This window comes from Elgaria multicarinata, chromosome 11 (genome assembly GCF_023053635.1).
Source record: "Elgaria multicarinata webbii isolate HBS135686 ecotype San Diego chromosome 11, rElgMul1.1.pri, whole genome shotgun sequence".
Taxonomy (NCBI): Eukaryota; Metazoa; Chordata; class Lepidosauria; order Squamata; family Anguidae; genus Elgaria; species Elgaria multicarinata.
In genome coordinates, this window is record NC_086181.1 from 45,793,678 (window position 1) to 45,815,755 (window position 22,078).

Sequence of the window (22,078 nt, forward strand, 5' to 3'; positions counted from 1 at the left end):
GCTATTTATAATATGCACAGTGTGCCCGGGGGGGGGGGGAGGGGAGGGGGTGCGCTTTCTGAGCCCAGGGCCTCTCTGCGCCCAGCACCCCCGGGCCCACCGCCCCTGGCGAGGGCGCACTTTGCCCCCCCCCAAGGGTTCTCTGCATGGGGAGGAGAAGAGCGCACGGAGGGGGGCGCAAAGAACAGCCCCCTCCCTCCCCCCTCCCCCTCCCCCCGCGGCGCCCCTCACCTGCGGCATGGCGGCGGCGGCGGCGTCTTGCTGGAGGGCGCGGGCGCTGGATCGGGGCCAGGCGGCCAGCAGGAGGCTGAGCGAGGCCAGCAGCAGCGCCGAGCCGGAGGCCAGGGCCAGCGCCAGCAGCACCAGCCGGGCGGGCGGCTCCCGGGCCCGGCGGCGCCTCCCCATGGCCGGGGCCGGGGCGCGCGGCGAGGGCAAGGCGGGCGGCGCGGAGGGCGGCGGCGGCGGCGGCGGCAGGCTTCGGACCGGGACGGCGTCGGCGGCGTCGGGGCGGAGGCGGAGGCGGAGGCGGAGGCAGCAGCCGCGGGGCCGTCGAGGGGAGGCCGCGCTCGGCCGCCTGCCAGCAGCAGCAGCAGCAGCAGCAGCAGCAGCAGCAGCCCCGTCGGCGAGCGGCCGAGGCGGACGAGGCGCAGCCCCAGAACATCGGGACAGGAAACAGCCGCTCGAGCTGCTGCCGCTGCCTGCCTGCGGCGGGGCGGGGAGAGGCGGCGGCGGCGGCCCTCGCCCGGCCGGGCCAAGGAGGGGGCGCAGGAAACCGCAGCAGGCAGCCAGGCAGGCAGGCAGGCAGCGGGGGAGGGAGGCGCGCCAGAGGAAGCGCGGCTCGGGGGAGCCTCCCTGGTCGGGCGCAGTCTGCCTCAGCTGCGGGGGGGGCGGGGGGGCGATGTCACCGGGGAGCGATGGCTGGCTGGCTGGCTGGCGGATATCGGGCGAGACCCTAGGCACGTTGGGGCAGAAGAAGGGACTGCAACTACCACGCTCGACCAACACTCGCAGGAGCTTTTCCCTGGGATCCGGCAGGGCTTCCTCTTGGCGATGTGCTGAAGGCAAAAAGAACCCCCTCACTCGGTGCGTCGGAATCGTCCCTCTCCAGATGCGTGTGTGTGTGTGTGTGTGTGGAGGGGCTCGCTTATATCCACCTTCTCGAACCCTAATCTCCTGAGTCCAGCGCTCTAACCACTACACCACGTAGCCCCAGCCAGCCTGGCCAACGCTCAGGGATGAGGGGGCATCTGGAAGACTGCCAGGTTGTGTATTTAAAGTAAAAGCCCACTCTTGGTTAATGCATCAAAAGCACCTTAGGATGCAATCCAATGCACGTTTAGACAAGAAAAAGTCCTACAGCTCCCAGCATTCCCCAGCCAGCCTACAACCCCCAGCATTCCCCAGCCAGCCGACAGCTCCCAGCATTCCCCGCATTCCCCAGCCAGCCAACAGCTCCCAGCATTCCCCAGCCAGCCTACAACCCCCAGCATTCCCCAGCCAGCCGACAGCTCCCAGCATTCCCCGCATTCCCCAGCCAGCCAACAGCTCCCAGCATTCCCCAGCCAGCCTACAACCCCCAGCATTCCCCAGCCAGCCGACAGCTCCCAGCATTCCCCGCATTCCCCAGCCAGCCAACAGCTCCCAGCATTCCCCAGCCAGCCTACAACCCCCAGCATTCCCCAGCCAGCCGACAGCTCCCAGCATTCCCCAGCCAGCATTCCCCAGCCAGCTTACAACCCCCAGCATTCCCCAGCCAGCCTACATCTCCCAGCATTCCCCAGTCAGCCTACAACTCCCAGCATTCCCCAGCCAGCCTACAACTCCCAGCATTCTCCAGCCAGCCTACAGCTCCCAGCATTCCCCAGCCAGCCTACATCTCCCAGCATTCCCCAGCCAGCCAACAGCTCCCAGCATTCCCCAGCCAGCCTACAACCCCCAGCATTCCCCAGCCAGCCGACAGCTCCCAGCATTCCCCGCATTCCCCAGCCAGCCAACAGCTCCCAGCATTCCCCAGCCAGCCTACAACCCCCAGCATTCCCCAGCCAGCCGACAGCTCCCAGCATTCCCCAGCCAGCATTCCCCAGCCAGCTTACAACCCCCAGCATTCCCCAGCCAGCCTACATCTCCCAGCATTCCCCAGTCAGCCTACAACTCCCAGCATTCCCCAGCCAGCCTACAACTCCCAGCATTCCCCAGCCAGCCTACAACTCCCAGCATTCCCTTAAAGACTAACATGGATCAACAACTTGTGGCCCTCCAGATGTTGTTGGACTTCAGTTCCCATCAGCATTAGCCAGTAACGGGGGATTATGGGTATTGCAGTCCAACCACACCTGGAAGGCCACATGTCCCCCCATCCCTGGACGAACAGATGTATTGGGGCAGAGTAGATAATGGCCACACATCAGTGGACTGATGGGAAAGTTTGGTTTGGAATCGCTTCACGGCTGGTTGTATAATTCCTGAAATAAATCATCTTGTACTGTGTGGTGTGGATGTGACATGTGGAAAGTATTACTTGGCTCTCCCTCCAGCAGTTGATTGGCAACTCTCTCTTAGCTTTCAGTTTCAAGGCCCCGGGAACAAATAATTCCCTTTCTCAGACTCTTCATTCCCCGGGGGGCGGGGGGAGGGGAAGCCGCGTAAACATCCGTGGAGCAATTAAAAAGGTTTTGCAATCACAGCTCTCCTGCGTTGACCGGGAATCGAACCCGGGTCCACTGCAGTGCGGTTCACCTCTCGAACACCACGACTCCTGGAGGGATCCAGGGAAACTGAAGGACGCTGAGCACAATAGCATCTGTTCAGATTATTTTCCCCACTCCAGGTTTTGAACAGAAGAACATCAGAAGAGCCCTGCTGGATCAGACCAAGGGTCCATCAAACCCTGCATAGTGGCCCATCAGCTGTTGACTGGGAAGCCTCGTCTCTTCCGGCAGGCCTGCCCAGATGGATTTTAAATCTAAGCATTTTAAGGTGCTGTGATTGTTATTTTAATATTGTATTGGTTTTATATGCTCTTTTAACTAATTTTATGTATTATATTTTATTTAGTGTCATTCCCTGCCTCGATCCAGAAGGAGAGGCGGGTAAGAAATATATCATAAATCATAGAATAGCAGAGTTGGAAGGGGCCTACAAGGCCATCGAGTCCAACCCCCTGCTCAATGCAGGAATCCACCCTAAAGCATCCCTGACAGATGCTTGTCCAGCTGCCTCTTGAAGGCCTCTAGTGTGGGAAAGCCCACAACCTCCCTAGGTCACTGCTTCCATTGTCGTACTGCTCTAACTGTCCAGCTGGAATCTGGCTTCCTTTAACTTGTGCCCGTTATTCCGTGTCCTGCACTCTGGGAGGATCGAGAAGAGATCCTAGCCCTCCTCTGTGTGACAACCTTTTAAGTATTTGAAGAGTGCTCTCATGTCTCCCCTCCATCTTCTCTTCTCCAGGCTCAACATGCCCAGTTCTTTCAGTCTCTCTTCATAGGGCTTTGTTTCCAGACCCCTGATCATCCTGGTTGCCCTCCTCTGAACACGCTCCAACTTGTCTGCATCCTTCTTGAATTGTGGAGCCCAGAACTGGACGCAATACTCTAGATGAGGCCTCACCAGGGCCAAATAGAGAGGAACCAGTACCGTGCGTGATTTGGAAGCTATACTTCTATTAATGCAGCCCAAAATAGCATTTGCCTTTCTTGAAGCCATATCGCACTGTTGGCTCATATTCAGCTTGCAGTCTACAACAATTCCAAGATCCTTCTTGTTTGTAGTATTGCTGAGCCAAGTATCCCATATGATGATGATGAAGATGAGTGCAACATCACCCACCCACCCATGTTCCCCAGCAGCTGGTGTGTATAGGCTTACTGCCTCTGCTTCTGGAGGTAATGCATACCCATGGACAGTTTCCTCCGCCAGGAATTCATCCAACCCCCTTTTCAAGGCCTCCAAATTGGTGACCATCACTACATCTCGTGGTTGTGAATTCCATCGTTTAATTATGCACAGTTCTAACACACAGAGAGACTGAAAGCTAGCCTGGCATCCTGCGAGAGAGTTTGGAACTGTTTTATTCTGGATTGTAAACACGAAAACTTGGTGGCTGTTTCAGCCCTGCCCAACATGAAACCGCAAGGAGCCAACCCTGGGCTGCGTTCTCATCCCCCCAAATCCTACCAGGGGCTAGAAAAAGTCCCAAAGGCACAGATGGGTCTTTGAGGTCAACCTAGTTCTCTCGGTGCGTATATAAATACATGTGTTGTTGTTTCTTTTTTTAAATTTCTGTGGTTCAGTTTCCCAGGCCCCCGTCTAAGGTAGCGTGGCCGAGCGGTCTAAGGCGCTGGATTTAGGCTCCAGTCTCTCCGGGGACGTGGGTTCGAATCCCACCGCTGCCAGAGGCTTGCTTTTCTCAGCAAGAGGGTTTTGCTGAGTTGGCCGCGATTCCCACACAGAGGGAGGGAGGGAGGGAGGTTTCTTTCGTCATGCTGTGGCTTCTGCTCTTCCCAGCCTTTTCCTCAGCAAAGCACAGGGACATCCTTCCACTTCTAGCTCTCAGCAGCCTAATTTCCCAGCCGGCGTTGGTGGTATAGTGGTGAGCATAGCTGCCTTCCAAGCAGTTGACCCGGGTTCGATTCCCGGCCAACGCAGTAGCTTTTCCTTTTTGTCTTTTTAATTCCACTCCTTCCTCTCCCTCTGTCTGTCAGGCACGCACAACCTTGGAGTGCCGTCTTTTGTTGCAAAAGGCACATGCCAAGCCGAGATGCAGATAAGGACAGCTGCAGTACAAATGGGCAATCTTCCAACCCTGGACAGTAACAGTTTTTATCTTAAACCAACCATGGGATGTGCCTGTGTTTGCTGGGAGGGAGGGGGAGAAACCGACTTCCTTGTTCCTAAAAATAAAACAACAGCCTCCCCTGCTCCGCTGAATCAGAATGAAAAGTCCATCTAGCCTCGCATCCTGTTTCCAACAGCGGTCAGCCACAGGCCTCCAAAGAGCATAACAAAAAATAAAATAAAAATAAATAAAGGAATATAAATAATACCGCACCATCAATGTGCATGACAGAGTACAAGAGGCCAGAACTTTGCCCCATTGGGACCACAACATGACATTAAATACTGGAAGGATAACACAACCACCTTCTCCAACCTGGCGCCCTCTGGATATGTTGGACTACAGAGCCCATCATCCCCAACCATGCTAGCAGGGGATGATAGAAGCTGGAGTCCAACACATCCAGAAGGCGCCTGGTTGCAGAAGGCTGCAATAGAGAAAAGAGGTGGAAATAAGTGTGGATGCATATACTAGTTTATTTATTCCTGCATTTATATCCCGCCTTTTTACCCAAGGCGGCATCCATAATCCTCCTCTCCGTTTTATCCTCACAACAACAACAACCTTGTGAGGTAGGTTGGGGTGAGAGGCTGTGACTGGCCCAAAGTCACCCAGTAGGTTTCTATGGCCGAGTGGGGACTAGAACCCGGATCTCCCGACTCCCAGTCCAACACTTTAGCCACTACACCAGCGGTCCCCAATTATAGCTAAGTACTGCAGACCCCTTGTTTTTCAAATGCCAAGCCATGGACCCTCTACTTTTGAATATTTTGTTATCTCTATGGTAGTTACCTGTGCGAAGCAATTTTTTGGAGAAAATAAGGGGTAGCCCCTCATAAGCAAAGGATTTTAGGTATACTAAAAAACAGACCATAAAATTTGTGATATTTGTGATATTACCACTCAAAAATGACAGTGATTTAGTTAGGAATATAAAGATGAATTTACTAACGTCTAGTTTACAACTGAACAAATTATGACTTGTCTAGCAGCTACTAAATCTAAATGTGATGGGAGAAATCATGCCTCTTTTTGTCCCGAACAATCAATATTTCCTACTTTTAATCTCAAATCTGGATCAACATCAAGCCGATTTCTACGCTTGTCCTTCATATAACAAAATGTTGAAAATGTTCGTTTGCAAAGATATGTGGAACAAAAGTGAACTAGATGTTTCAAAGCTTTTTCACCTAACTTCTTATAATCAGGAAAAACCTTCACCCAGAATTGGTCCAGTCTATATTCTTTGAAAAATGATTTCAATGAACCATCACAAGTCACGTCAACAAGTGCATCTCGCTCTTCCGCAGAGAGAGTTGTTAGTTGTACATCACCACATTCAGAAGGATTCCTTCTCCAGGAGTTTTCAGGATTAGGTGCAGGGAAGTAATCTCTGAAGCTAGCCGCTAAATCACGCAGGTGCTCAGTGATGTTATGTTTTACTTCTGGTAGGAATTCGTCCACAGTGGACTCCAGAAATGAATGGTGAATATGTGAATGGTGCCATGGACCTCCTGGGGTCTGCGGACCACCAACTGGGAACCACTGCACTACATATCTAAACTCCTCCCAGAGTGCAGGACACGGAATAACGGGCTCAAGTTAAAGGAAGCCAGACTCCAGCTGGACATCAGGAAAAACTTCCTGACTGTTAGAGCAGTACGACAATGGAACCAGTTCCCTAGGGAGGTTGTGGGCTCTCCCACACTAGAGGCTTTCAAGAGGCAGCTGGACAACTACCTGTCAGGGATGCTTTAGGGTGGATTTCTGCATGGAGCAGGGGGTTGGACTTGATGGCCTTGTAGGCCCCTTCCAACTCTGCTATTCTATGATTCTATGATTCTAAACCCAGCACCATACTAAAGCTCCATTACAGCAGATGCATGGAAATTAGAGGACTTTGCCATGGGTCAGGTCTGAAGCATCAGGTGGCAGGTCACACAGGTTGGCGAAGCACGTGGGGCAGCAAGGGGGGAATGGTGAGGAGTCTGGAGGGCGGTGGAGTTAAAAGAGCAATATTCACAGGCAGCGATGCAGCAGGATATAAAGGTGTGGGGTGGGAAAGTTACAGCGAGGGCTTAGAAGGCAGGATGAGGCAGTGGTGAGGAACCCATAGAGGCTTCTGAATTGCATGACCAGGATGTTAAGAGAAGCGGACGGTTTAGGCAGCAAAGCAGAGCTGGGGACGATCAATATAAAGCCAAAATCTCTCTTCACTGGATCTCACCCCACAATCTGGCATCAAGGGGTAAAGTGTTCCTGCCCATGTAGGCTTGATCTTGGCTGATAGCCACTGCAAAACCTGCCCTCTTCCCTGAATGTATAACACTCCTTCTAAATGCTCCAGTCCTGTGTGTGTACGCTTGGCACCAAGCCCAGTGAACACAGTGAGGCTGGCTTCTGCGTATACAGGCGTAGGATAAGGCGACCTGTCACTTTCCAGGGCCCTTCCCAGTTGGAAGGAGACACGTCCAGAGCAGAGGGGTGCAACAGACACCCTCTCTCCACCGTGGGCAAGCAGTTCTGGGGAACCGGACTCAAGAATGCTCCAACTGCACCCACTGTAGAGATGGAGGAAAAATTAGCCACCCCCCAGCTCAGGTTGAGTGGAAGGAACAAGCACTCATACAGAGATACAGAAAACAGCCTCCTTCAACTCCCATCAGCTCTGGCCAGCAGTGCCAAAGATCAGGAATAATGGGAGCTGGAGTCAAACATCTGGAAAGCAGTAGGTTGGGAAAAGCCACCACGACCAGCATCAGTCAAATTCTGTCCCTAAAAGCAGCCCAGCTTCTCCTCAAAGGTACCCGCAAGCAGGACATGGTGCCACAGCACCCTCCCACCCATGTTCCCCAGCAACTGGTGCACACAGGCTTACTGCCTCAGATACTGGAGGTAGCACATAGCCATCAGGGCTAGTAGCCATGGAGAGCCTTCCCCTCCAGGAATTTATCCACCCCCTTTTTAAAGCTATCCAAATTGGTGGCCATCACTACATCTTGTGGTAGTGAGTTCCAGAGTTTAACTCTGCGCTGTGTGAAGAAGTCCTTCTTTTTATCTGCCCTGAATCTCCCACCAATCACCTTCAGGGTGTCAGGGAATTTCTTCCCCAACCACAGGCAGGGAAAAGGAACCAGGCATGTCCAGACGCAAAAACCTTTATTCAGAAACTACACGTGCATGAGAGAACACTCACCCCAGCTCACCGAAGCAGGATTCTCTACCCATCATCCACAAACAGCATCGTTTTATAACATTCCCTGCCCCTCCTGGTGAGCTCACCACTCCTCCCTCCTCCCATATGATAAACTTATACATTTTCCATAAACGAAACTATTCTACAGTTAAACAATATTAATATTGTGACAACTACATCCGGTACGCGTAACTTTTGTTTTTGATAAGCTCCCCCTCCAAGGGCGCGCGGAGTGGACTTCGCTGCCCAGTTAGGATGGGGCTTGTGGTGATAACGAGGAGCAAGTGCACCTTTCTCTCTGGGTGACATGGGAACTTGGTTCGGGAATGCAAGGCTCAACGGCTGTACGATAGGAAGATGCAACATTTGAGCGTCGCTGATTAGGAGCCTGGGTCCAGGCATAGAGTTCAGGGTAACCTTGGACCATGTGGCAAAGAGGCTTTTTGATGGCTCTTTATTGGTGCACAGAAAGGGAGGGGGTAACTGGGTGCTTTTGTACTTTTCCACATCAGACAAAGGGGCTCCAATGGGAGGACCCCCGTTGGGTTCTAGTAATTTGAGAGAGGGAGAAAAATGTCCCCCTGTCCACATTCTCTGTACCGTGCATCATTTTGTACACCTCTATCAGGTCTCCCCGTAGCCTCCTTTCTCCAAGCTGAACCATCCCAGCTGTTATCATAGAATCATAGAATAGCAGAGTCGGAAGGGGCCTACAAGGCCATCAAGTCCAACCCCCTGCTCAATGCAGGAATCCACCCTAAAGTATCCCTGACAGATGGTTGTCCAGCTGCCTCTTGAAGGCCTCTAGTGTGGGAGAGCCCACAACCTCCCTAGGTCACTGATTAATTGTTGTACTGCTCTAACAGTCAGGAAGTTTTTCCTGATGTCCAGCTGGAATCTGGCTTCCTTTAACTTGAGCCCGTTATTGTGTGTCCTCCATTCTGGGAGGATCGAGAAGAGATCCTGGCCCTCCCCTGTGTGACAACCTTTCTAGTATTTGAAGAGTGCTCTCATGTCTCCCCTCCATCTTCTCTTCTCCAGGCTGAACATGCCCAGTTCTTTCAGTCTCTTCTCAGAGGGCTTTGTTTCCAGTCACAGACCCTCAGCCCAACCTACCTCACAGGGTTGTTGTGGTGAGGATAAAATGGAGCGGAGGAAGATTATGTATATCGCCTTAGGTTCCTTAGAGGAAAAAAGGCAGGCTATAAATGTAATAAATGTAATAAATAAAAATAAACCTCAGAAGCTGCCTTATACTGAGTTAGAATCATAGAATCATAGAATAGCAGAGTTGGAAGGGGCCCACAAGGCCATCGAGTCCAACCCCCTGCTCCATGCAGGAATCCACCCTAAAGCATCCCTGACAGATGGTTGTCCAGCTGCCTCCTGAAGGCCTCGAGTGTGGGAGAGCCCACAACCTCCCTAGGTAACTGGTTCCATTGTTGTACTGCTCTAACAGGAAGTTCGACAATGGAATCAGTGACCTAGGGATGTTGTGGGCTCTCCCACACTAGGGGCCTTCAAGAGGCAGCTGGACAGCCGTCTGTCAGGGATGCTTTAAGGTGGATTCCAGCATTGAGCAGGGCGTTGGACTCGATGGCCTTGTAGGCCCCTTCCAGCTCTGCTATTCTATGATTCTATGATAACAGTCAGGATGGTTCAGCTTGGAGAAAGGAGGCTACGGGGAGACCTGATCGAGGTATACAAAATGATGCAACCTTCCCTCATAGGGGAGATGCTTCAGCCCCTTAATCATTTTAGTTGCCCTTTTCCTCACCCCAGCTCTACAATATCTTTGCTTAGGTGTGGTGACCAGAACTGCTCTTGGCATTCTACGTGTGGTTGCACCGTACATGTGTACAAAGGCTCCCCTGTTCACTGTGAGCCACCCAGGACAGCCATCGAAGAGCCAAACCTCCTAAGCTAAAGGAGAAAAGCCAGAGCCAGCTGTGCCACTTGCATAGGTGTACACCTTGAACAAGTATTCCTGGGGTGTGGAGGAGCCAAGTATACTACTTAATACTAGAGCAAGAAATGCCGGAGGGGCCTTGCCCTACTGCATAGCTGCATGGAGCTTTGCAGACACAATTAGGGAAGGCAGTTAGGTGTTGCATCTTCCTCCTAGATGTAAGGCATTTCCAGATAATTCCACTTATTGTGGGCGAGCGCATCTGCAACCATTGGAAACATCCCTGGCCCACTTCCTCTTATTTGGACGTTCGAAGCTGTCACGCCACGAAGCTGTCACGTCCTCGTGATGGCTGAGGCAGTGGTGTCACAAGGGAGAGCCGTCTGCCCACGTCAACTGGTCTGAGAAAAGCATCTAAAAACGGGACGTTGGCTCAATCCGGGGCCAAAGCCAGAAGTGGCGTGTGCACGCACATTTTGAAAATAAGCCTTGTGCAACAATCAAAGCGGGGTGGGGAGAGCAGAAGCTAACGGTCCCCCAGACCTCACCTCGAAAGGCAGCAGGAAACTTGAAAATGCAAAGCACTGCACCCAGGGCCGGCGACAGACTATTTTGCGCCCTAGGCAGGTGAGCTGCTTTCACCCACTCCCACCCCCACCTCAGCGTACCTGGGCACGGGGTGCCATCTTGCCCACCCAGCTGAAGCAAAGCCAGGACGCTGTGGTGGCGTGGGGTGGGGGGCGGCTTCGGAATGGCACACCCGGCCGGAAGCCGCTCTGGGAGAGTGACTTCCGGGCGCGCCATTCCGAAGCCACTGCCCCGCCCCTCTACCCCAGCATTCTGGCTTCGCTTCGGCGCCCACCCAGCTGGAGTGGGGGGGCAGGCGTGGCTTCGCTTCAGCTGGGTGGGTGCTGAAGCGAAGCCAAAATGCTGGGGTAGGGGGTCGGGGCGGCGGTTTCGGAACGGCGCACCCAGAAGTCACTCTCCCAGCTGAAGCGAAGCCGGAACGCTGGGGTGGGGGGTGGGGGGCTTCAGAACGGCGCACCCAGAAGTCGCTCTCCCAGACGAAGCGAAGCCAGGACGCTGGAGGGGGGTGGCAGGCGTGGCTTTGCTTTGGCTGGGTGGGTGCCCAGCCGAAGTGAAGCCAGGACACTGGGGCAGGCAGGCGGCTTCGGAACGATGTGCCCGGAAGCCGCCCTCTCAGAGCCATTGTGGGAGAGCGGCTTCCGGGTGCAGCATTCGGCGCCCCCCCTTACCTTGGCGCTCTAGGCGGCTGCCTGAGTGGCCTCTATGGTAGCACTGGCCCTGACTGCACCAGGAGTTGAGGGCGACCTCCAGGGCTCCGGGCTGCCTTTGTTTCCAGTCTAGCTTTTTGGCTTCCCTTCATGACTGGCAAACGAGCATTTGGGCAAGATAAAATATACACACATTTGCATCATAAAAGAGGTTGCAAAACTGAAATCTATTCCAGTGGGAAAAAAAACATCTGAAACAGATTACTCTTTTTCCTTGCCTCACAGGCAGGGGTGGGAACATTTATGGGACCGGGATACCTAGCAGACCGTCTTTCCCTTATATACACCCAGGCGACATTTCCAATCTTCAGAGGAGGCCCTGCTTCTCATTCCGAGAGGAAGAACATCATGAAGAACGTCGACGGAGATGTTAACCTGATGTGCTCTCGTTAGACCCCGTGTACAAACTTGTGCACGTTCCAACGAGACCTACACACCCGCTTATAAGGAATCTTTAGACATTGGCAATAGAGCATCTGTGGCTAAGTAAGGCGATTCTTACTCAAAGAAATCCACACCATTGAAGAGGATAACGCCACCATGGCACATTTATCGAGGTTTAAACAGATTCAAACGCACAAGCTAGTTTTGGGGGAATTAGCTTAGCAAGTGGAGGCTTAGAAGTAGTTTCAAGACTGAGAAAGAGACTTTCTGAGACTTAGAGCATACACACAGCAGGGGAAAGAGTAGAGGGAATCTCTAAAAGCAATATACCTTTCCCTGGGCTGGAGCCCTTTCCTGTAGACGTGAACTAGTGGGTGTTGCAACTAGGGCTATACTCTGCTGTTTCGGGTCGTAGAAGCGGTAGCGGAGTGGCCCGATTCGCCTCCGCCAAAGGCGGATCCGAATCGGGTTGGGGGAGCTGCAGATCGAGGCGAAGCGGTTCACCTCCATCTGGAGCTCTGAATGCAGGTAAGTGGGGGGGAGGGGGCTTATTCAGCCCCCATTTAGTCCCCCCTTCCCCATTTACCTGCCTCCGCCGTCCGCCGTGGAGGCAAGTAAGTAGGGAATGGGGGGGGGGGCAAAATCTAGAGAAAAGTAGTGACATCACTGCTCACAAGCACCAGAAGTGATGCTATTTGTTGTGGGAGAAAGACATAACAGAAGACGACTTTCCAAAATAATGACTGCTTTAAAGACATGTGTCCAGGCTGGAGTTTAACAATACGAACACATTAGCAGTATACCACATTCCCAATTATCACTCTTGCTATTCAGCATTCATATTCTGCTCAATTTTACCCCCACCTTTGTCTCTGGGGAATGCTTTTGAAGAGGTCTTATCAGAAAATTATTACTTGACCTAGCCTTGTGTGATTGCTTTCAGTCCCATTCTTGTGCCTTTGTCTTATCTCTGCTGGAGGTGGGGGATAAAGACGCCTTGACTTCTTTGGCTGCCTCAAAATGGAGTCAGTACTGCTCACAAGAGAGCTACTTTGTAACAGCGGGGTCTTCTTCGTAGCAGCACCCACCCTCCGGAAAACCCTCCCTCGTGCAGTTTGGGAGGTGGAAAACGTAACCGTTTTTAAAGGCCTCCTAAAAACATCTCTTTTTAGACAAGCCTTCCTTGGAGTGTAACCTATTCTGGTTTTATGCAATCTTTACAGTTTTAAGGTTTTATCTAGATTGTTGTATTATGGTTTTAGTTGTAAACTGCCCAGAGAGCCTAGGCTGTTGGGTAGTATAAATATGTAATAAATAAATAAATAATCAGTGGAAATTGCTGAATTTGGAGACCTAATCCAATTCTGGTTTTAAGAACATCAGGCGACTGTGCTGCATAAAACCAGAGGCCTATTTAGTTTAGTACACGGTTCCCACAGGAAACCCACAAGCAGGACACGGGGCAACAGCACCCTCCCACCCATGTTCCCCAGCAACTAGTGTACATAGGCTTACTGCCTCTGATACTGGAGGGGGCACAAAGCCATCAGGGCTAGTAGCCATGGATAGCCTTCTCCTCCAGGAATTTATCCAACCCCCTTTCAAAGCCATCCAAATCAGTGGACAATCACTGCACCTTGTGGAAGTGAATTCCATAGTATGACTATATGCTGTTTGAAGTCTTTCCTGGACGTCCCTCCAGCTTCATTGGATGACTTCAGCTTCTAGTATTGAGAAAAACCTTCTCCCTCTCCACACCTTGCATCATTTTATACCCCTCGGTTCATGTAAAATTATAGAAGAGTTGGAGGGGGTCCTATAAGGTCATCAAGTCCAACCCCCCACCCAATGCAGTTATGTCTTCTCTCCATTTTTCCATATTAGGGAGTAGTTCTCCAGCGCCTTGATGACCTTGGCTGTCTTTTTCTATCCCTTTCCCAGCTCTACAATATCCCTTTAGAGGTGCAGGGACCACAGCTGTACACAGTATTCTAGGTATGGTTACAGGAATAGGTTTGTGTAAGAGCAGTAAGATACTAGCAACATAACCATAGCAACTGGGCTATTCTGGAGCACCTGCGCCTTCATTTTGCTTACAAAATCAGGTATTTAAGGCCCTCCCCTAGAGGAATCAGCTGTTAGTTAAATTTCGGAAGGGAGTCCCATAATTTTTTGTTATTAATTCATTAATGGATTGTTTGGGACTTGGTGAGCCATTTCTCTTATTTAAATCAATTTCTATCTCAGCCTTCCTCAATGAATTGGTTCCGTACAGTTAAATCATAATTCTTTCTCATTTACTTCTATTTATTTGGGATGGATTCTGATTTAATTAATTTGATAGTGGCCTGAATTTGCTGCTTTTTGAAGGGGGGAAGGAAATTAAGTTAGGGGTTACAAATACCCACACACACGTCTGGTGAAAGAATATTAATTCTAAGCACACCGGATACACTAACAGAACAAATGTAGTTTGACATAGCGAAAAATTAAAATATGAATGTAGAAACAACAAAAAATGGTGTTTTTTTCTGGTAGTGCTAGTTTTAAGGCAAGACTATTTGGGACTATTCATTCCAAGCACTCAGGACTGTAAATAGCACAAGTTGTCAGTGTTGATGGAAAGGCATTTTTGTTGCTGTTTCTACGCTCACATTTTAACTTACATTTTTAACTATATGAAACTAAATTTGTTCCATTACGGTGTCCTTGGAATGAATAGCAGTCTTGTCTTAAAACCAGCCCTGCCAGGAATGGAAGTTGTAGAACCACACACACCCTCCCCCAAAGTATGCCAACATTTCATAGAATCATAGTTGAGTTGGAAGGGGCCTAGAAGGCCATCGAGTCCAACCCCCTGCTCAATGTAGGAAACCACCTTAAAGCATTTGTCACGGATGGCTGTCCAGCTGCCTCTTGAAGGCCTCGAGTGTGGGAGAGCCCACAACCTCCCTAGGTAACTGATTCCATTGTCGTACTGCTCTAACAGTCAGGAAGTTTTTCCTGATGTCCAGCTGGAATCTGGCTTCCTTTAACTTGAGCCCGTTATTCCGTGTCCTGCACTCTGGGAGGATCGAGAAGAGATCCTGGCCCTCCATATATACAAATGTCACCTGCTGAAATTCCCTTGTCTATACAACTGTTGCTGTACTGCTCTAACAGTCAGGACGTTTTTCCTGATGTCCATCCGGAATCTGGCTTCCTTTAACTTGAGCCCATGATTATACATCCTGCACTCTGGGATGATCGAGAAGAGATCCTGTCCCTCCTCAGTGTGGCAACCTTTCAGGTATTTGAAGAGTGCTAATTTCCTTTGTCCTACAGTTTGGGCCTACTGCAAAAGGCTCCACACTCATCCTTGGTCATGGCCAACCAGATGCCCCATCGAAAACCCGAAAGTAGGACATGAATGTAGTAGCATCCTTTCCCAGCAACTACTGCCTCTGATACTGGAGTTAGCACAGAGCCATCAGGACTAGTAACCATGGACCGCCTTCTCCTCCAGGAATTTATCCAATCCTCTCTATAAAACCATCCATATTGGTGGCCAATTTGTAGTTAAGCTACGGAATTTGCTGCCACGAGTTGTGAGAAGTACATCAGATTGACAGACATTTTAAAATTCTACAAATAATGCACATGTATGTGGTCAAAGGTTAGTAAAAAAGTTTTTTAATTTTTTTTCCAGAAAGTTACAATTTTGAGCTCAGAGAAAAGCAAGAATTCCAAACACCCAACAAAATGACATTATTCTAATGGTTCTGGCCCACTCTTCTCCACTGCCAACATGTACTGTATATGAGTATCACATTTCCCCTCAAAGGGATCTTTCTCCCACCACCCAAAGAGGAATTGTAAGAGCAAGACCGCCTGTGTTGGCAGGGAGGGACCAGGAAAGAGTTCTGAACTTTTAAACATGCTTATGCAGGACAAAAGAAAGTCAGCCAACCTGACAGAAGTTTTAAAGAGTTAAAAACAGCTTCTCTTGAGAGCTTTTCATTCTCAGATCAAAGGAAAACAAAAAACCCCAAAACAAGCGAACACATAATGCAGCTAAGTCAAGAAACTTCCTAACATTTTCAACATAAATAATTCCCAACAGACACGTAGAGAAGTACAATGTATTTGAAGCTGGGAAAACCGAGAGAGGAAAAGTAGGCACTTGAAGTAATCAAAGCTTCAAAGCGCCGGGGTTTCCTCCCTAACGGAGTTAACGAGAGATCAGAAACTTGGCTTCGTTTTGTTGGGGTGGGGGTCACCCCCCCTTCACGTTGCATGTGAGGTTACCCCGTAGTAGGGCAAGTGTTTGTGGATTTACTAGGTAGTCTGTATGATTATTTACAAGTTTTTTTTTTTTTTAAGAGATAAAAATTCCCCCCCAAAAGCCCCTTCTCCACTGGGGAAAAATGCATGGGGTGGTGGTGGGTGGATCAGCACCCCAAGATTCCCGCCTGCTGCCCCACAACTGCCAAGGCCCCTTGGATTTCCTTGCCATGGGGAAGGCGGCAAAATCTACTGGAGTTCCTCCCTCTCCCGAAAAGTTCAAACTTTTCCTGACAAAGCATGCCGCCGCTCGGAGGTCACAGCCCGACCGATCTCCGGGGCAGCGGTCGCCCCGTGCCTTCAGTTGTCTTCGTCGCTGTCGTCTGGACTGATGGCCGGGCTGGTGAGGCTGTACGTCGGCGAGGTGGGGCTGTAGCCGGGCGAGGTCGGGGAGTACGTGGAGCCCTTCGGGGAGGTCGGCGAATAGGTCGGCGACGTGGGGCTGTACTTGGGCGACGTGGGCGAGTAAGTGGGGCTGGTGGGGCTGTACTTGGGCGAGGTCGGGGTGTAGACGGGCGACGTTGGCGAGTAGGTGGGGCTGGTGGGGCTGTACTTGGGCGTGGTGGGGCTGTAGGTGGGCGAAGTTGGACTGTACTTGGGCGAGGTCGGGCTGTACTTGGGGCTGGTGGGGCTGTACTTGGGCGAAGTCGGGGTGTACTCGGGGGAGCTGGGGCTGTATGACGGGCTGGTCGGGGTGTACTTGGGGCTGGTGGGGCTGTAGCTGGGCGAGCTGGGGCTGTAGCTGGGCGACGAGGGGGTGTAAGTGGGCGACTGCGGGGTGTAGCGAGGGCTGGAGGGAGAGTAGCTGGGCGAGGTGGGGCTGTAGCTGGGGCTGGTAGGGGAATAGCTGGGCGAGGTCGGGCTGTAGTTCGGAGAAGTCGGGGTGTAATTGGGAGAAGTCGGGCTGTAGCTGGGCGAGGTCGGGCTGTAGCTGGGAGAGGTTGGGGTGTAGTTCGGAGACGTCGGGCTGTAATTGGGGCTGGTGGGGCTGTAACTAGGGCTGGTGGGGCTGTAGCTGGGCGACGTGGGGCTATAGCTGGGGCTGGTAGGGCTGTAGCTGGGAGACGTGGGGCTGTAACTGGGACTTGTGGGGCTGTAGCTAGGCGACGTGGGGCTGTAGCTGGGCGACGTCGGACTATAGCTGGGGCTGGTGGGGCTGTAGCTGGGCGACGTCGGAGAATAACTCGGTGACGTCGGACTGTAGCTGGGGCTGGTGGGGCTGTAGCTCGGGGAGGTGGGGCTGTAGCTGGGGCTGGTTGGAGAGTAACTAGGGGAGGTGGGGCTGTAGCTAGGGGAGGTGGGGCTGTAATTCGGGCTGGTAGGAGAGTAGGAGGGAGACGTTGGGCTGTAGGAAGGCGAGGTGGGGCTGTAGCTAGGGCTCTGGGGCGTGTACCCCCCCGGGGAGCGGGGCTCGTAGGCAGGAGACGTGGGGGAGTAACTGGGAGACATCGCTCCACCTAGAGCAAGAGAAGAAGGGCGGTCGTTAGCCAGCGGTACCTTCTCCATTGTTTTGAAGTCAAAGGTGTGACTTGGGGGGGGAGAGAGAAAGCAGCATCTCAACACCTCGACTCACCTGGTGATGGGATATACGGGCTGGAAGGTCCGGGAGATCCGGGAGAACCTGGGGTGGGTGACCAGGCGGGAGAATAGCCGGGGCTGAAACCGCTGGCGTCGGAGGCGGCGCTGGGCGAAAAACCGGCTGCCCCAGGGGTCATTCCGCTCCCTGCAGAAGAAGCGGGAAGAGCAGGGCACGGTTAGAAGCGCCCCTCGACAGCCTCCGCTCCTGACCTCCGGGCTGTGAGTCGTTCGTGCCGTCACGACTGTCCGGGGTAACCTCGGTGGTGGCGCCTACAAGCCACGGTTATCGGCTTTTGTATGGTTTTTAAGACGTTTTGATATGGCTTCCCCCACCCCCACCCCCAAAAGGGAGATGCTCAAGGTGGCTTACGAAATATAAAGGCACAGAAACAGTAACTATTTCAGCATTAAAACACATCAACAAGCTAAAAGCAGCAGAGACAACCAAAGCCACCCCACAAACGCATCCACCCCAAGCTAAGCAAATCAGGAAAATTAATTCCAGTTGGCCACTGTAAAGCAGAAAGGCAGCCTATAGGAAGGACCGATACATAAAAACTACGCTGCGGCGCTGCTCCCCTTTGGGGATGTTTGTAGCAGCTGGAGTTCAGCTTCGAAGCCCAGAGAGAGCCAGTGGATTCAGGGGATCCGTCATTTGCTGCTTTTTCGGCACCTGTGGCCTGTTCATACATGACAGTTCCTGCTCATTTCAACTTCTCTCATTGTCTTTTGTGACTGGGGGTGGAAATCTAGTATACTATTTGGCACAGACGCTGGAGGAATAGAGTTCTCAGTTTTAAGAACCCAACGTTTTAAAAATAGTGAGAACTCGAACGTGCAGGTTTATGCAGGTCGTGGGCAGGCCAGACCCTTTGAGCGATAGAACAACAGCGTTGGCTTAGAACTTTGGATTGGGGAAGACTTGGGTTCAAATCCCCACTTAGGCTAGTCCAGCCTTCCTCAACCTGGGGCCCTCCAGATGTGTTGGACTACAACTCCCAGAATGCCCCAGCCAGCTGGCTGGGGCATTCTGGGAGATGCAGTCCAACACATCTGGAGCGCCCCAGGTTGAGGAAGGCTGGGCTAGTCACATCTATCTCTCAGGCTAGCCTCCCTCACAGGGTGGCTGTGAGAATAAAATGGGGATGGGGGGACCCACCCACCTGTGCTGTCTGGAGCTCCTTGGGGGGGGGGGGATATAGAACGTAAGAATAATCACTACCACCAGCAAAGCAAAGAGATCAAATTCAAAGCTGCAATTAATAAATCCGGGTACAGCCCTTTTCTAGGCAGCTGACTGTTCCAACGATACGTACCCACACTAGGGGACCACGCTCCGTACGCTGGCGTGGCACCTTGGTTCCAGGGGGTCATGGCGGGCGACATGCCGCCCATGGGGCTGGGAGCCGAGCCGAAGAACATGCCGGTAGCTGTGGGGAAGGGAGTAGAGTTAGAGGACAGGACACCGGGCCCAAATGTGGGGAGAGGAGAAACCGTGCTTCTACGCAGCCTTTCCCAAAGGTTTCATCCTATCTGTCAGCCCACCTTATCCCAGGGTCTGTTTTCCACTCAAAAGATGTTTTCAGCATAGGCTTAGAGAGGAGAGAAAAACCCCTCCTCTTGTCTAAATCCACCCCCTCCTCGGACTTAAGGTCTCGCCTAAAGAGACGTGAGGCTCCCTCAGGCTCTTTGATTTATAAATCTGTAGGCTGAATCTGCCCTGTGTCCATCTGAAGCCGCCCCCGGATTCTATTTCATCTCACAAACTTATACCCTCCCCTCAAAGGAGCCAGACATAGCGCCCAAAAGCCAAGCCCAGGGGATTTGATCCCAAAGACACCCAAGTGTTTAAGGGAAAGCCAGGATTCCTCCGCTGCGGAAATGGGGACCGACAAATGACAATCCCATGATCATTCGTCAGTCTCCACCTTTGTCCCTCTGGGGTCAATTGCAAGCCTTTCTTTGGGACAGAGGCTGACCCACACGTTCCCTGTAGAACAGTGTTGGGGGACCTTGGGCCCAATCCAGACCTTTTGGGATCCCCAGGGGGCTCACCCCCTGCCCCCTAACCACTGGGTGGCTCCTGACTTTGGGGCAGTTTCCCCCCCCCCCATCCTAAAAGGCTGAACACCCCTCCTAAGGCTGAGAAGGGCTGGTCTTTTTGCCCCGCCCCCACTGGAACGTGGCCCCCAAAGCGTCTCCGAAATAAAATGAATTCAGACCTCGGGCTAGAAGTTCTCCTCCACCCCTACCAAGGTCCGAACTCCTAGAAATGCTCGCTCTGCCCCCATCATTGGACCTGCTGGCAGAAAAGTCCAGGCTTCTGGGCCTAACTTGCCCTCCCCACACTAGTCAGGAAAGGGCAAAGTGGCGCGGAGTACTTACGCCCCCCCACGCCCAGCCCGGGGATGTTGGTGGGGATCTCCATGCCGTATTTGCACTTCTCGGCATCCAAGAGGAGGTCAAAGCAGCCGGTGCCGGCCGGGGCCAGCTGGCCCAGCATGATGTTCTCCGAGACGCCCTTCATGGGGTCGCTTTCCCCGTGGGCTGCTGCTTCCATCAGGACGTCGACCTGTAAGGGGGCAGCCAGATACACGACGGGGGGTCAGCGACTGCCCAAGACTCCCCCCCCATCTCTGAGCGGTAAAGGGAGACATTTGGCCCTGCGGCTCACCGTCTCTTCGAAGGAGCACTTCATGAGGGGCCCTGTGTCCTGGCGGTTGACGCCGTGCCGGGTGATGGCCATCAAGTGCCCGCGGCACGTCATGGTGTCGCAGAGCAGTGCCAGGTGACGGTAGTTGACGTAGGAGCCGTCGAAGGAGATGACGTGGTACAGCTCCCGCTCTAGGGCCTTCCTGACCGCCTCGATGCCCAGCACCTGCGAGGGGAACCAGGGGAGAGGGGCCGCTCGGGCGTCAGGAAGGAGACGCCGTTTCCCACTCCTGGAAATCTATATCCAGCAGAGCTGAAGCACATGCCAGGCACCCCGGGGTGTTCTCCCCAAACTACGTCTCATCCAGAGGAGGGGCCACCCGGTGTCCCCCCCACTCCACATTTCAGGAGAAGACTCCTCCGGGCCCAAGGCAGCTCTGCCCCAGCTCTCCCGGGGCGCCTGTGCCTTCCCCCCTCCCAGATGCCCACCGTGAAGATCTCCACAATGTCGTTGGAGGTCGTGCGCACGGGGTCCACGTCCTTCTCGCTCAGCACGCGCATGAGGCTGACGCCGTCCGTCTCCAGGATCCACTCCTGCAGGGCCTTGAACTCCCCGTCCTCGGTAATGATGATTTTCTTCTTGTTGTCTGTCTGGGGCAGGTGCATGTACACCTGGGGGAAAGATGGGGGGGGAGAGGAGGGGTTAAGGGCCAGAAGGGAGGGGGCGATGGCAGCAGCGGCAGGCTCCAGCTCAACGCCAACCGCACTCACCTTGCTGATCTGCTCAATGCCCTGAAGGGTCATGTCTGTCAACATGTTGGACTCAATACAGCGCAGGAAGACGTCGTCGTCCATCTTGTCCACCACCTCTTCCTCCTAAGCAACGAAAGAGAGAAGGCACATCGGGGCCAATTCTTCACACAGGGAACCACCCTCTCTCTCCCCCGCCCCTGAGACACACATTGCGTCCGTGGGAGCCGAGTCAGGCTATCGAAAAGGAGCCGCTAAGCACAACCCAGCCACAGGCCGGCCCGCTCCCCTGCTAGATGGTCGATCGTGCAAATTGGCCCGGTGACTTTCCCGTTGCCCTCAATGGCAGGGTGGGTGGAGTCTCTGGCTCCTGTGCAAAGGGGCTAACGGCAAAGCCCCCGGCCTTCCTCCGCCCACGGCAGGGTTGCCCACCTCTTGCATCTTGTTCTCATCACTGTTCATGATGCGGATCCGCAGCACCAGCTTCTCAGCGTTGTCATCATTGAAAATGCAGTTGAGGTCATCCCCAAAGCCTGCAAAGGAAGGAAGCAAGGAAGGACAAGGTTTATTTTCCAGCGGGAAGGCCGCCGCTTTTTGCCAACCCAGACACAAAGCTGTCCAGGCCACATCTTGGGCCCAGCCCTCACCGGCGTTGATCTTCTCTGCGATCTGCTCCATGGTGAGCTTGCGGTCCGTCATGTGCTTGCGGTCCAGCTCCACCCGCAGCAGCCAGGGAGAGATGCGGGTGACGTCGAAGTCCGGCATCTCATAGTAAACGTTGACCCACTCCTGGTCCTCGGCCACCACCGTGTTCTGTGGGTTGGGGTCGTAGTAGATGGCCGTGTTGGCCGTCACCTTGCGAAGGGTCGTGTGCTCGAGGCGGCAAAGAATGTCCTAGGAAGAAGATGACAACAAAGGGGGAGGGGATTAAAAAGCCGGGGAGGGGAAAGCAAAGCCCTCTACCCCACAAGAGGGCAGCTCGCCCACTGCCTGTGCGTCTTGGGGGAGTTCCCCCCACCCATCTTTCACCGATTTATCCTCCAACAACCTCTCTAAAGCAATCACTTCCCCTTTCCTCCCCTTGCAACATTAAATCCAAGACATGTAAGCGGAACGGAGGTTGCCTTGTGCAAGCCAGTGGCCAACCAGCAAGAGGT

At 53.0% G+C, this 22,078-nt stretch overlaps 2 protein-coding genes and 2 non-coding genes across 5 annotated transcripts in view; 2 read left to right on the forward strand and 2 right to left on the reverse strand.

Moving 5' to 3' along the window:
• TNFSF12 (TNF superfamily member 12) overlaps window positions 1–2,357 on the reverse strand; it is a 41,567-nt gene extending 39,210 nt beyond the window's left edge. The window contains exons 1-3 of the mRNA XM_063137222.1: window positions 2,334–2,357; window positions 990–1,055; window positions 232–702 (exon numbers count right to left, since the gene is read on the reverse strand). Of these exons, the coding sequence (XP_062993292.1) occupies window positions 232–702; window positions 990–1,055; window positions 2,334–2,357 (561 nt within the window). The remainder of the gene's footprint in view (window positions 1–231; window positions 703–989; window positions 1,056–2,333) is intronic.
• Window positions 2,358–4,309: 1,952 nt separating this feature from the next.
• Window positions 4,310–4,391, forward strand: TRNAL-UAG (transfer RNA leucine (anticodon UAG)). Its single transcript has one exon. It is a non-coding gene; the product is annotated as a tRNA-Leu (tRNA).
• A 180-nt stretch (window positions 4,392–4,571) lies between these two features.
• Window positions 4,572–4,643, forward strand: TRNAG-UCC (transfer RNA glycine (anticodon UCC)). The gene has a single exon. It is a non-coding gene; the product is annotated as a tRNA-Gly (tRNA).
• Window positions 4,644–15,274: 10,631 nt separating this feature from the next.
• The window catches only part of POLR2A (RNA polymerase II subunit A), a 29,161-nt gene continuing 22,357 nt past the window's right edge, over window positions 15,275–22,078 (reverse strand). For both annotated transcript variants that reach the window (XM_063138616.1, XM_063138617.1), the window contains 9 exons: window positions 21,569–21,815; window positions 21,354–21,454; window positions 20,943–21,047; window positions 20,661–20,843; window positions 20,194–20,397; window positions 19,905–20,091; window positions 18,836–18,949; window positions 17,515–17,664; window positions 15,275–17,398 (listed from right to left, as the gene is read on the reverse strand). In XM_063138616.1, coding sequence (XP_062994686.1) covers window positions 16,242–17,398; window positions 17,515–17,664; window positions 18,836–18,949; window positions 19,905–20,091; window positions 20,194–20,397; window positions 20,661–20,843; window positions 20,943–21,047; window positions 21,354–21,454; window positions 21,569–21,815 — 2,448 coding nt within the window. In that variant the 3' untranslated portion in view covers window positions 15,275–16,241. The remainder of the gene's footprint in view (window positions 17,399–17,514; window positions 17,665–18,835; window positions 18,950–19,904; window positions 20,092–20,193; window positions 20,398–20,660; window positions 20,844–20,942; window positions 21,048–21,353; window positions 21,455–21,568; window positions 21,816–22,078) is intronic.